Genomic DNA, 12,751 nt, shown 5'->3' with positions numbered 1-12,751 from the left:
TTTGCACCAAAGATCGTTTGCGCCTCTAGAACAATAATAATTATCAAATGTACCAAAAAATATTTTGAAAAAAATATTCACCTGGTATCTTAATATCTAGACGGTTTGCACCAAAGATCGTTTTTCGCCTGTAGAACAATAATAATTATCAAATGTACCAAAAAATCATTTGAAAAAAAATATTCAACTGGTATCTTAATATCTAGAGGGTTTGCACCAAAGATGGTTTGCGCCTCTAGAACAATAATAATTATCAAATGTACCAATAAATCATTTGAAAAAAATATTCAACTGGTATCTTAATATCTAGACGGTTTGCACCAAAGATCGTTTGCGCTTGTAGGACAATAATAATTATCAAATGTACCAATAAAGCATTTGAAAAAAAAATTCAACTGGTATCTTAATATCTAGACGGTTTGCACCAAAGATCGTTTGAGCCTGTAGAACAATAATAATTATCAAATGTACCAAAAAATTATTTGAAAAAAAAATATTCAACTGGTATCTTAATATCTAGACGGTTTGCACCAAAGATCGTTTGCGCCTCTAGAACAATAATAATTATCAAATGTACCAAAAAATATTTTGAAAAAAATATTCAACTGGTATCTTAATATCTAGACGGTTTGCACCAAAGATCGTTTTTCGCCTGTAGAACAATAATAATTATCAAATGTACCAAAAAATCATTTGAAAAAAAATATTCAACTGGTATCTTAATATCTAGAGGGTTTGCACCAAAGATGGTTTGCGCCTCTAGAACAATAATAATTATCAAATGTACTAAAAAATCATTTGAAAAAAATATTCAACTGGTATCTTAATATCTAGACGGTTTGCACCAAAGATCGTTTGAGCCTGTAGAACAATAATAATTATCAAATGTACCAAAAAATTATTTGAAAAAAAAATATTCAACTGGTATCTTAATATCTAGACGGTTTGCACCAAAGATCGTTTGAGCCTGTAGAACAATAATAATTATCAAATGTACCAAAAAATCAATTGAAAAAATATATTCAACTGGTATCTTAATATCTAGACGGTTTGCACCAAAGATCGTTTGCGCCTCTAGAACAATAATAATTATCAAATGTACCAAAAAATCATTTGAAAAAAAATATTCAACTGGTATCTTAATATCTAGACGGTTTACACCAAAGATCGTTTGCGCTTGTAGGACAATAATAATTATCAAATGTACCAATAAATAATTTTAAAAAATATTCAACTGAAATTTTAATACCTAGGCCGTGTGCAGCAAAGATCGTTTTACATAAGCTGGTACCTAAAGAACAATAACAATTATCGAATATACCAAAAGGTCATTTGAAAAACTCGTGCATTTAAATACATTGCTGGTACCGAAAGATTCAGCTTTTAGGCCAAGATATTTTCTATAAGATAGCATAGCCCTAATAGCATTGGCAATTAGGTTTGTTAGTGTGTATGGAGGCCAATACGTGTGTTTGCAATGATACAATAACCAAATTAGTAATTGTTTTTTATTGCTAAGGGACACGTTAATCAAATGAATAATTGTTGACGGGAGCTTGGCGAATACTCGGCGGACGACGGTGATTACGCTGGCTTTTGTGCTGCGGTAGGTTATGTTGGTGATGTTCTCGACGTATGACCAGTGGGTTCAGGTCGGAAGAGGAGGCAGTGAGAGAATGGTACAAAGTCGTAGTACTCCTTCTGAAGCCAAGCCTGGGTCTCTTTGGACTTGTGGGCTAGTGCCAAGTCCTGCTGCTACATCCAGAATCTGCCAGCGGCTATCTGATTGCACCAGGGGATCACCACACTTTTCGGTGCATTCAGATACACTTTGGTGTTGACTTTGAAGTCGACTTTGAAGATGTGAGGTCGCATGATGTGGCCCTCACTTGAAACCACACCAAAGGGCCATAACCGGGACCGGAAACTTTGTTTTCATCACCCTGGACACGTCTCTGTGATTCGTGGCAATCCACCGATGCATTTTGAGGGTTCTATTGTCATAACTTGGATCGGTAGAGAGCATGAGTTGTACAGTGGCGCATCTCCGATCTCACTCGTTGAACATTGTGTCACTTTCAGACATGATAGAAGGCTGCTATCGCTCTTGGAATTTGTACTCCACTGGCCAACTACTAGATGGCCTGTAACAAAAAAGAAAACCGGTTTTCATCAAACGGAAATGGAATCATGTCGTCTTTTCTGGCGCCACAATTTTATCGTTCCACCCTCTGTGTGTGTGTGTGTGTGTGTGTGTGTGTGTGTGTGTGTGTGTGTGTGTGTGTGTGTGTGTGTGTATACTAAGTCAACATGTACTCGTTGAGGCAAATGTTTTTAAAAAGCAGGGATTTTTTTTTCTTTTTTATCTTTTCCAATCTAAATTTTCTTTTTACATTTTATTCAAAGTTGTATAAGTTGGAACCACATGTTTGTTTTTGCATAGCAAGCGCTTTCGACTGGAATACTTCCGTCATCTTCAGTCGCATTGTGCCATTTAGGTTCTTAAAATTTTCTTTTACATTGCGTTTGGTATTAAATGTATTAACATTTATATATTTTGTCATGGTCACGTGTTGGGGTGGTTAATTTAATGGGTGGACAATTTTTAACATTGTGCTTACATTTACATTTTTTTTTTATTTAAAATTTACGAACTCAAGCATTTTAAAATGTTCCTACTGCATTCATAATTTATATTATTTATTTGAGATTGTTTCGCTTTTATGAATAATCTTTTTTTATTGCAATTTCACCCCAAACAAGGCACATTGCCACTTTGATGTAGGGGGTTACTATCAGGGATATAAGCTACAGGGGTACTATGTGGGGAGTTGGGCAGCAAGATTTCGGTTCATGTTACTTTTGAACTTCTGCATGTCAGTACAGTCAGGGAAGCAGGAACTCGGAAGGGAATTCCAAAGTCCAGCGGTTCTGAGGAAGACACTACTGGAGTAGAAGGCTCTCTTACATCTAGGGATCTCTACTGTGAAGGGGTTAGATATTGCTGCTTGTCGGGTCTGTCGGGGGTACTTACGTCGAGGGGGCACAAGTGCTTGCAGTTCATCAGAGCATTCACCGTTGAAATACTTGTAGAACAGGCAGAGGATGCTACATTACGTCGATGGGACAGAGGCTTAAGCTTAGATGACAGTTCAGGACCTATTAGGTTGGCGACTCTTTTTGGAACCTTGTCTAAGAGCGAGAGACTAGTAGCAGAGGCATCAGCCCAAATATGACAACCATACTCCATACATGGGCGAATGGTGGCCTTATAGATGCACAGGATACTTTCGAGCGTTAGTAGCTTTCTAGCACGGTAGAGAGAACCTACCTTGTTCGCAGCGTTTCTAGCAATGCTCTCAATGTAATTTTTCCAACTCATGTTTCCTGTGAACGTTAGGCCAAGGAGTTTAAAAGATGTACTTTAAAATAAATAGTCTTTGGGCATTGCTATTGGTGGTAGAGAAGGTTTCTTGTAGTTATTGAAGGAAACAAGTTTAGTCTTAGCAGCATTGAATGTGACCATCCATTTTTGTCCCCATTCCACTACAAATCGATCCATAGCCCTTGAGCCATTGGAGGGGTATAGGCCATCTACAACTTATTTTTGTAGATGTTTTTGTAGCGAGGAGTTCTTTTTACAGGGTGAGGGTGCTGGCCCCACGCCCAACCTTACCAGAAGGTACATACATTTCCTAGCCTTGACAAATGGTCACCCATCTGGTACTGGCCAGGCTCAACGTTGCTTAACTTCGGTGATCTGGCGAAAACCGGCATGTCAACGTGATTGTGCCGTACTTTTATGTATAAGGCTTTCAGTATTTTTAGTCTCTTTGTTCCGTCCCGTAAAGACCACGTGCTCCATTGTCTAGAGTGTTTTAAGTCTTACGACGGAAAATATAAACACTTCTCCAACTTTAAAACTCTGGAGACGGTTTGTCGTTGAATCAACAGGTTTATTAAAAATGAAGAAAGTAAAAACTGAAAACAGAAAGAAAGAATAAAATAGAATTAGCTTGAAGTGTAGTGTTGAAGGGGGGGGGGCAGAAAATGCATCGAAACTGAGTAAGTCCAAAATACTAACGAAAGAAAGTAAGAAATTAGTCAAAGTCCCAATGTGGAAACGAAATAAAGGAAAAAAAATTACAGCGAAAGTCTGACGTCTAAAAGAGAAATGTGAGGCGGTAATGGCTAATCCCTCGTAACGGTCATCCCATAGGAAGGGAAAAGAAAGCACCGGTGTTAGTGTTGAAGGATTACAAGTTGTCCCCTCCAAAAAAAGGGAAAATGAGGGGTAGTAAAAAGGACTGTGGGTCACGGCACTGTTTATATTAGTATCGCTGCGTAGGACCTTGGTATTTTTGACCGTAATTCTTTGGAATTTGGAATGATGGCAGTCATGTTTTTTTTTTAAGTGCTGTGATATTGAGCTGGAGTCGGAAAGGTGCGGGTAGTCTTCGTGATGTAGTGTTGGTAGTGTGGCCATGCAGTAAGCAATTTGAGAGATATATTCTCCAAGCAGCCAATTACTAATGGAGCAGGTTATCTCAATCTTTCACTTAGTGATACAAGCACCAAAATTGGCACAAATGACGTTCAGAGCATCGTATTAAGAAAATTCAAGATGGCTGCAAGTTTTCAAGATGGCTGCAAGTTTTCAAGATGGCTGCAGAAAAACAGCCTATCCTGCCTTGACAGAGTACAAAATAGACTTCCTGGCTTAGTGGGGGATGCCCTTTTCTCTACCCTGCAACCTCCCTCCCACAGAAGAGACGTTGCGAGCCTATCCTTGTTTTATCGTTATTTCCATGGCAGGTGCTCGTCTGAACTCCAATCTCTGGTGCCCCCTCGCCAATCTTTCACGAAAAACACCCGTCTAGCTGAATCCACTGTGAAAAATTTTCCCACTCTATATCTGTGCCTAAATCAAAACGCGGATTCCATGAACAAAGCTTCTTTCTTAGAACTGCACGCCTGTGGAACTCTGTTCCGTCTGCCTGCTTCCCTCCGGACTACAACTTGGATGTCTTCAAGTCCAATGTTAACAAATTCCTAATGAACCGTCCCCTTCATCAAATCTCCACACTAACGTAATGTACTTGCAATAACCCTTATCCCTGAGTGGCTTCCGGGCCTTCATAAGTGGTGATCACTGTGTAAAAAAAAAAAAAAATTCAAGATGGCTGCAAGTTTTCAAGATGGCTGCAGAAGCAAACCTGAGAAATTTCCATTTTGTTGTTTGTGTCACCAAGTAAAAGATTGTTTCAGCAATCTGCCCCACTAATATTGTTTTTGTTTTTTTTTCAAGCAAGTCATTAGTCAAAAACAACCATAGGGATGCAACTTATACAACTTTGATAAAAAAAATATAAAAAGAAAATTCCTATGTGTAAAAAAAATCGATCAGGATTGGTAAAAAAGAAAATAATCAAATAAAAAAGCCCGTGCTCTTTAATATATATATACATATATATAATATATATATATATATATATATATATATATATATATATATATATATATATATATATATTAATCCACATGCAGTACTGTTCCGCTGTATCACAGACCATCAGTGCGGCTAGAAAAGCAACTACCTCAAGCCAGGATCGAAACCCGACCGCCCAAACGACAGTCAAGGTTTCTTACCAGTATGCTATTCGGCTGCTGCTGTGCGGGTAGTGAATTAACGATGTTTTGACATCGTCCAAATGTCGAAGCTCGATTTGTTTACACAAAGAGCATCGCTTAATACGCTTCATGGCAGTTTGTATATCACTCCCCAATATGCTCAACCCATGAATCTTTGGTTTTCTTCCTTCGCTAAAATATTACATCAATACCCAATTAAAATTGAATATTAGTGTGGATTTTTATATGCGCAATACGTTATCTCTATCAAAGCCAGAGACCACGCCATAAAGTAACCGGATATGGCGTCGTGAGAGGAAGTACGAGGACGAGATGCGATATCGATTGGCGATAAACGAATAAAATGGCTTACGCATAGGGCGTTCTTTGAATTGGCCATGGCTGACAACTTCCACGGCGTCAACCACATGGGCTCCAGCACGGTCATTTAGGTTGGTGCCAATATTGATTTGGACGCTACGGACTCCGGGTCCACTAAAAAAAAAAAAAAAAAAGGACAAAGAAAAGACATGAGATGAAAAAAGAAAGAGAGAAAAAAACGCATGATGCAATCAATGAGAAAAAAAAAGAAAACGTTTTTTTTTAAATAAAAGGAGAAAAAAGAGCACGTAGAAAGTGTATACCTCCGCCAACACTCAAAATAATTTTTGAAAGTATTCACGAGAAACACTCGTTTAGCTGAAAACACTATCAATAATTTCCCCCGCTCTTTATTTGTGCCTAAATCTAAACGCAGATTCCATGAACAAAGCTTCTTTCTAAGAACTGCACACCTGTGGAACTCTCTTCCGTTTACCTGCTTTCCAGCTGACTATAAAATGGCCGTTTTCAATTCCAATGTAAACAAATTCTTGATGAGCCATTCCCCTTAAGTAATCCAATTTACCAAATTTACACTTCTGACGATTACTATGATAGTGTCCCTTTGACCACTGTACACTCTTTAACCCTTATCCTCGAGTGGCCGCTGGGCTTTGATAAGTGGTGATTCCTTTGTAAAAAAAAGTCATTATCCATGCAACCATAGAGAGCAGGAAACCTTAAACACTTGAGACCCATACGTTGTATGCAGACAGTCGCAAAAAGACAAAGATAAGGAAATAATTCGACCCCTTTTTTTTCAGTGAAACAACAGGCATTTATTTACAGGTATTTTCAAGAATAACACTTTGTCTCTTATTCAAAGTCTTCTCGTACTCCAATATGCTTAACAAGATTCTGCCCTGTCGAACACATCGTACTCTGTCGCTCTCAGATCACGTGTGTAACATATATATCCCTGTCCTTCTTGGGCCACTTTTTTCTATTTTTTTATAATCTTTTTTCTTTACTTTTTCCTTGCTGTGACGTCACTTCGCACTCGACTTAGTCATTTGCATATGTTGACTGTCGTACAGCTTCTGCTGCTGCACACGCATCCGCGCTCAATGACGTATTATCTCTTTCACACAGAAAAGATGTTGCTAGTCATTCTCTACGCTATCATTATAACAGCTCATCAAGATGTAAAGGCCACTCGAGAGTCTTCTCGTACTCCAATGGGCTTAACAAGACTCTGCCATGCCAAACAGACCATGTTTAGGACACGTCTTTTCCTGTCGCTTTCGGTCTACAGACATGAAACTTAATATATAGGGTATTCAAACCCATGCGAAACGTCATATTTATGTTTTAGCCAGAGAAAATCGGTGCAAAAGTGTAAAAATTAAAAAAATGAAATTAGCCAAGTGAAGGTCGGACGACGGCATTACAAATATGCATGCGCAACGTAATAGCTATTGGTTTATGTTTTAATTTTAAACAGTAAACATGTATCCATAGTACAGTCGTTAACGTCAAAGGAAAAAGTAAATCCTAAGCTAAACGTTTTGGTTTCAATTTTCGTTGGTGGCGTCATTTTTTTTTTTTTTTTTTACTTTTTAAATCATCACTGTATATTGGGTCCAATATAATATCATAATAAATACGAAATCTGCATTAATCAAAATATCATATTTAAGCGTATTTTACGACCGGGCAATACCTGGTGGCCTGCTAGTATATATATATATATATATATATATATATATATATATATATGTGTGTGTGTGTGTGTGTGTGTGTGTGTGTGTGTAAATATATATATCTGTGTGTGTGTGTGTTACATGAAAGAGCTGTCCCTTCTCATGTAAGAAGGCATACTACATAAGTGATAGGTGGCCGAAACGTCGTGAAACAACAACTAATAAAGATGAGAATAATAGTCCGCAATAAATAAATGAATATAATTAATTCTCATCTCAATAATGAATTCTAATTAAAATAATATATAAAACGATTGTGTTTACGTTGTGGGCGGGAAAAATTCTACCTACGCAATATATCGTTATTTTTATGCCAAGTGCTCGTCTGAGCTCCGATCTGTGATTCCCCCCACCCCTTACCAACACTATCAAAAAATTCCCCCCACTCTCTATCGGTGCCTAAACCTAAACGTGGATTCCATCAACAAGGCTTTTTTCCTACTAGAACTGCCTATCTGCGGAACTCTGTTCCGCTATTCTGCTTTCCAGCTGACTGTTACATGAAAGGGCTGTCCCTTTCTCATGTAAGTAAGACATACTAGATAAGTGAAAATGATATTAGGAAAAGGTTAGAATCGAACCCTGAAGGCAAGTTTTAAAGATAAAAATGAAAAATGGAATGTTCGAAATTAAGTGCATTGTTAATTCTATTAGAAATAGTTAAATATTGTTTATGTCGGAAAAAGAGTCGATTGTCAATTCTTTTAGAAATCTGGATATTAAATATGTCAGTTAACAGAATGGACAATGCATATTAAAAAAATATTGTTTAAAAATAGGTTCGATATTAAACAATTAGAATTGAGGATACTTTTGTTTGCCAAAAGTGTGTTTGGACAAACATATGTAAAGCCACGTGCTATAGTCACGTTGCTAAACGCACTTCTGACGTCATAAACAAAGGAGATTTCTCAATATAGGAATCTGAGAGTTCCAAGTTAGAGTCAGAGTGTGAGGATCAGATAATCAGAGCAGATTACACACGGTGATAGTCAGTTGGAGAGTGAGAGCCTTTTAGAGGCGAAGGGAGGAAAGTAGACTATGTAGATCCAAGTTTGAATTCCTGACGTCACCAATCGCCCGTTGAATAATAAAGGAACCATCTATGTTTGCATCTGTTTGTCTTGTGTCGTCATTCGTCACAACCAAAACGGTAAATGTTTTTTATCATCATCTAGTAACGAAGTATTGTGCCTCCTCCCATCATAAGTGAAGTATCTCCTCCCCTCTATATGTGTTAACAAGAACCATCCCAAGGTTTTCTTGAGCTTAGGGAGTAATCAAAAGTCACAGAAAGACTACATTGAGGGTGAGGAACTGACTTGATACCCATATTGGTCAAATAGTCTGTGAAAAGGATGAAGTACCTTTGAGACAAACTTTACGCAAATCTTCTGCATCGTCAGTTCCTCATAAATAGCTGTGTGTACAGTTCCCACACTGACATCAAACTGTGCACTTATTATCTCTATAGATACACGACGGTCATTATGAATGCACAATGCGAGTTAAATTATATTGTTTAAAAATAAGTCAGATTAGAATTGAGGATTCTTTTGTTTGTCAAAAGTGTGTTGGACAAACGTATGTAAAGCCACGTGAAAATTAGTCACGTTTGGTAAACACAATTCTGACGTCATAAACAAAGGATATTTCTCAATATAGGAATCTGGGTTCGGAGTGAAAGTCAGTTGTCAGTTGATCAGTCGAGAGTTGAGAGTCGACAGTTGATGAGGGATAGTCAGTTGAAGTGGGAGCCCTTTAGAAGGGAAGGATAGAAGATTAGACCATGTAGATCCAAGTTTGAATTCCTGACGTCATCAACCGGCCGATCAGATGAATAAAGAAATCGCCATTAATAATTTGTAACTGTTTGTCTCGTGTCGTGATGTAATCCCTATGTATATATATATATATATATATATATGAATAAAATGAACTCATTTTTCCCCTGTGATTTTGACCTTAATAGGATTAAAAATCAAGGCATTTCATGCCAATGTAATATGCACAAACTGCAGCACAATATCTGAGGTGTGTTATAGGTATATTACCTCTCCACTTCATCGCTAATCGTAGATTCCTATATTTTTTCTGTTGAGAGTCCACTGCTAAAATCGGTTAAGATCAATGCAAGTAGTAAAATCTTTTCTCTCTAATAAATTCCTCCTTCCTCCGCCACCCATTTACACCGTTGTGTGATCGTTTACAAGGGACAGTTATGAACGAACACCGGTTTCGGTTTTCTGTACTTCGTAGTTGCTTAAAAAAACTGGAATGGAATTTCACCGTGCCTTTCCGTTCGATGCTTCCTATTGGGTGAAATGCACCACGCTTACTTTTACGTTGCTTAATTACCATTTATTTACCAACATTTATACACTAAAAAAAAAAGAAAAAAAAGGATTCTTTCCATTTTTTTTAAAAATAAATATATAATACATCATTTCCGTTTTATTTCGTTTTGTTCGATGTTTTTTGTTGTTTTTTTTTTTGCTGTTTTAGTTTTTCCGATTTTGGGGGGGGGGGGTTAACATCGGTTTTTTTATCGAAGCAGGGTTATTACTTCGCTTATTCTTTACTTTACCCCCCTACACACACACAAACACCCGGCAAACGCCAGGTACTCCCGCTAGTATATACATAAATGTCTTCCCATATGAATTATCTTCACCATCATCATGTGAGCCAATATGAATCCCGTCATCATTAAATATGTACCCCTATACAGCATATATAATATTTCCGTGTGCTCGAACGTTTTGGTCTTAAATTCTACGCACTTATGCAGCATATAGAAAACGGGTAGTTTAGTAGAGACATTTCCCACATAAACACAATGTAGGGCACTTATATATAGATATATATATATATATATATATATATATATATATATATATATATATATATATATATATATATATATATATATATATATATATAAAAGGCCCGTGGTCTAGAACGTTTTAATCCTAAATTATAACCAATTATGCAGAATGTAAAAACTATGCATAAATAGAATTAAGCGTAATGGTGAAATGAAACCATAATATAGTAAACCTGATAAGAAACCATAAAATGAATAATAAATTAATTAAACTTCATGTAGTCGCTCGCATATCCATGATTGGGTATATTAAGAAGTTAATTTTAATAATTTTTTCATTTAATTCGTTTAAGTAATTATTAAATAGAAAAAAAGTATGTTTTTAATGTCGTAGCGAGAAAAAATCGCAACTTTAGATGAATTTGGGATGGATTTTTATACGAAATATGCAATTTTGTTCGATTTTGTCATTACTTATGTTTAGTGAACACACACAAACACACACATACACACAAACATACACACACGTATACACACACATACGCACGCATACACACACATAAACACACACGCACATACACACATATACACACACGCATAAACACACACATACACACAAACACACACATAAACACACATACACACACATACACATAAAACACATACACATACACACACAAACACTCATACACACACATACACACACATACAAACACATGTGCACACACATACACACGCATACATACAAACACACATACACACACATACACGCACACACATACAAACACACAAAAGCACACACATACAAACACACACAAACACACACACACATACGCACGCATACACACACACATAAACACACACGCACATATACACATATACACACACGCATAAACACACACATACACACAAACACACACATAAACACACATACACACATACACATACAAACACATACACATACACACACAAGCACACATACACACACATACAAACACATGTGCACACACATACACACGCATACATACAAACACACATACACACACATACACGCACACACATACAAACACATACAAACACACACATACACACATATACATACACATACGCACGCATACACACACATAAACACACACGCACATACACACATATACACACACGCATAAACACACACACACATACACACAAACACACACATAAACACAAATACACACATACACATACAAACACATACACACACAAACACTCATACACACACATACACACACATACAAACACATGTGCACGCACATACATACAAACACACATACAAACACACATACACACACATACACGCACACACATACACGCACACACATACACGCACACACATACAAACACACATACACACACATACGCGCACACACATACACACACACACATACACGCACACACATACACGCACACACATACAAACACACATACACACACATACACGCACACACATACACGCACACACATACAAACACACATACACACACATCTTTTTATATTGATTCTGTGGCAAAAATGATTTGCAGTTGTTTCCGCTTCAAGGAAAAGGGGGTCAGCTCTGTATTACAAGAAATCGGACCTTGCGTTTGGAGGTGTGTTAGTAAATTATTTAAAAAAAGATCAATTTTCAGGGGTCACTAGGTTACTTTTTAACCCTACCAGACCTGAACTTAATTTGCTCCTGTACCTGGCCGCCTAGGCAAAATTGTGAAAAAATATTTAAACGCGTTAGTACGTTTTTGCTTGTCATCTGCTGCCAGTATTCAGCTGTAGTGTGCCAGTCTGTCCAACAGGTGGATCCCTCCTCGATGCACAGGTACTTTCTGCAGTGGGGCCACCAGAATCTTGTCTTCATCTTTTTTGGGGGGTTGTTTGTGTAATATACTCCAGGGTGCTGTCTGTTGTATCTCAGGTATTTCTCTATGCACAGATGTGGTCAAATGCGGTTCCACGATTGGGTAGCTATTTTTAGCTCCTTGACAACACAAAAACACGTGGTCGGAAAAATACCGGTTTAGCATTTTCGGAAATTACCGGCATATGGTAAGGTTAAGACTTTCCTATAATTCAATTTTTTACTGAATCATTCTGCTATTTGTCAGTATTAGTGAAAAACATTTTACGAAACCGTGGATAGACGTCTTACGTGTGTTTTTGTTTTTGTTTTTTTTATTTT

The 12,751-nt window shown here is 37.3% G+C and overlaps 1 protein-coding gene across 1 annotated transcript in view; it reads right to left on the bottom strand.

Annotated features, from left to right (window-relative positions):
* Nucleotides 1-12,751, bottom strand: part of LOC145269040 (chymotrypsin-1-like) — a 35,183-nt gene that overhangs the window by 15,552 nt on the left and 6,880 nt on the right. Inside the window, exon 3 of the mRNA XM_080124642.1 lies at nt 6,005-6,126. Coding sequence (XP_079980768.1) covers nt 6,005-6,126 — 122 coding nt within the window. The remainder of the gene's footprint in view (nt 1-6,004; nt 6,127-12,751) is intronic.

Source organism: Euprymna scolopes, chromosome 45 (assembly GCF_053919585.1).
Source record: "Euprymna scolopes isolate OS-2025 chromosome 45, ASM5391958v1, whole genome shotgun sequence".
Lineage (NCBI taxonomy): Eukaryota > Metazoa > Mollusca > Cephalopoda > Sepiida > Sepiolidae > Euprymna > Euprymna scolopes.
Note: the sequence above shows the minus strand (reverse complement) of the source record. Positions and strands in the feature narration are given on the sequence as shown.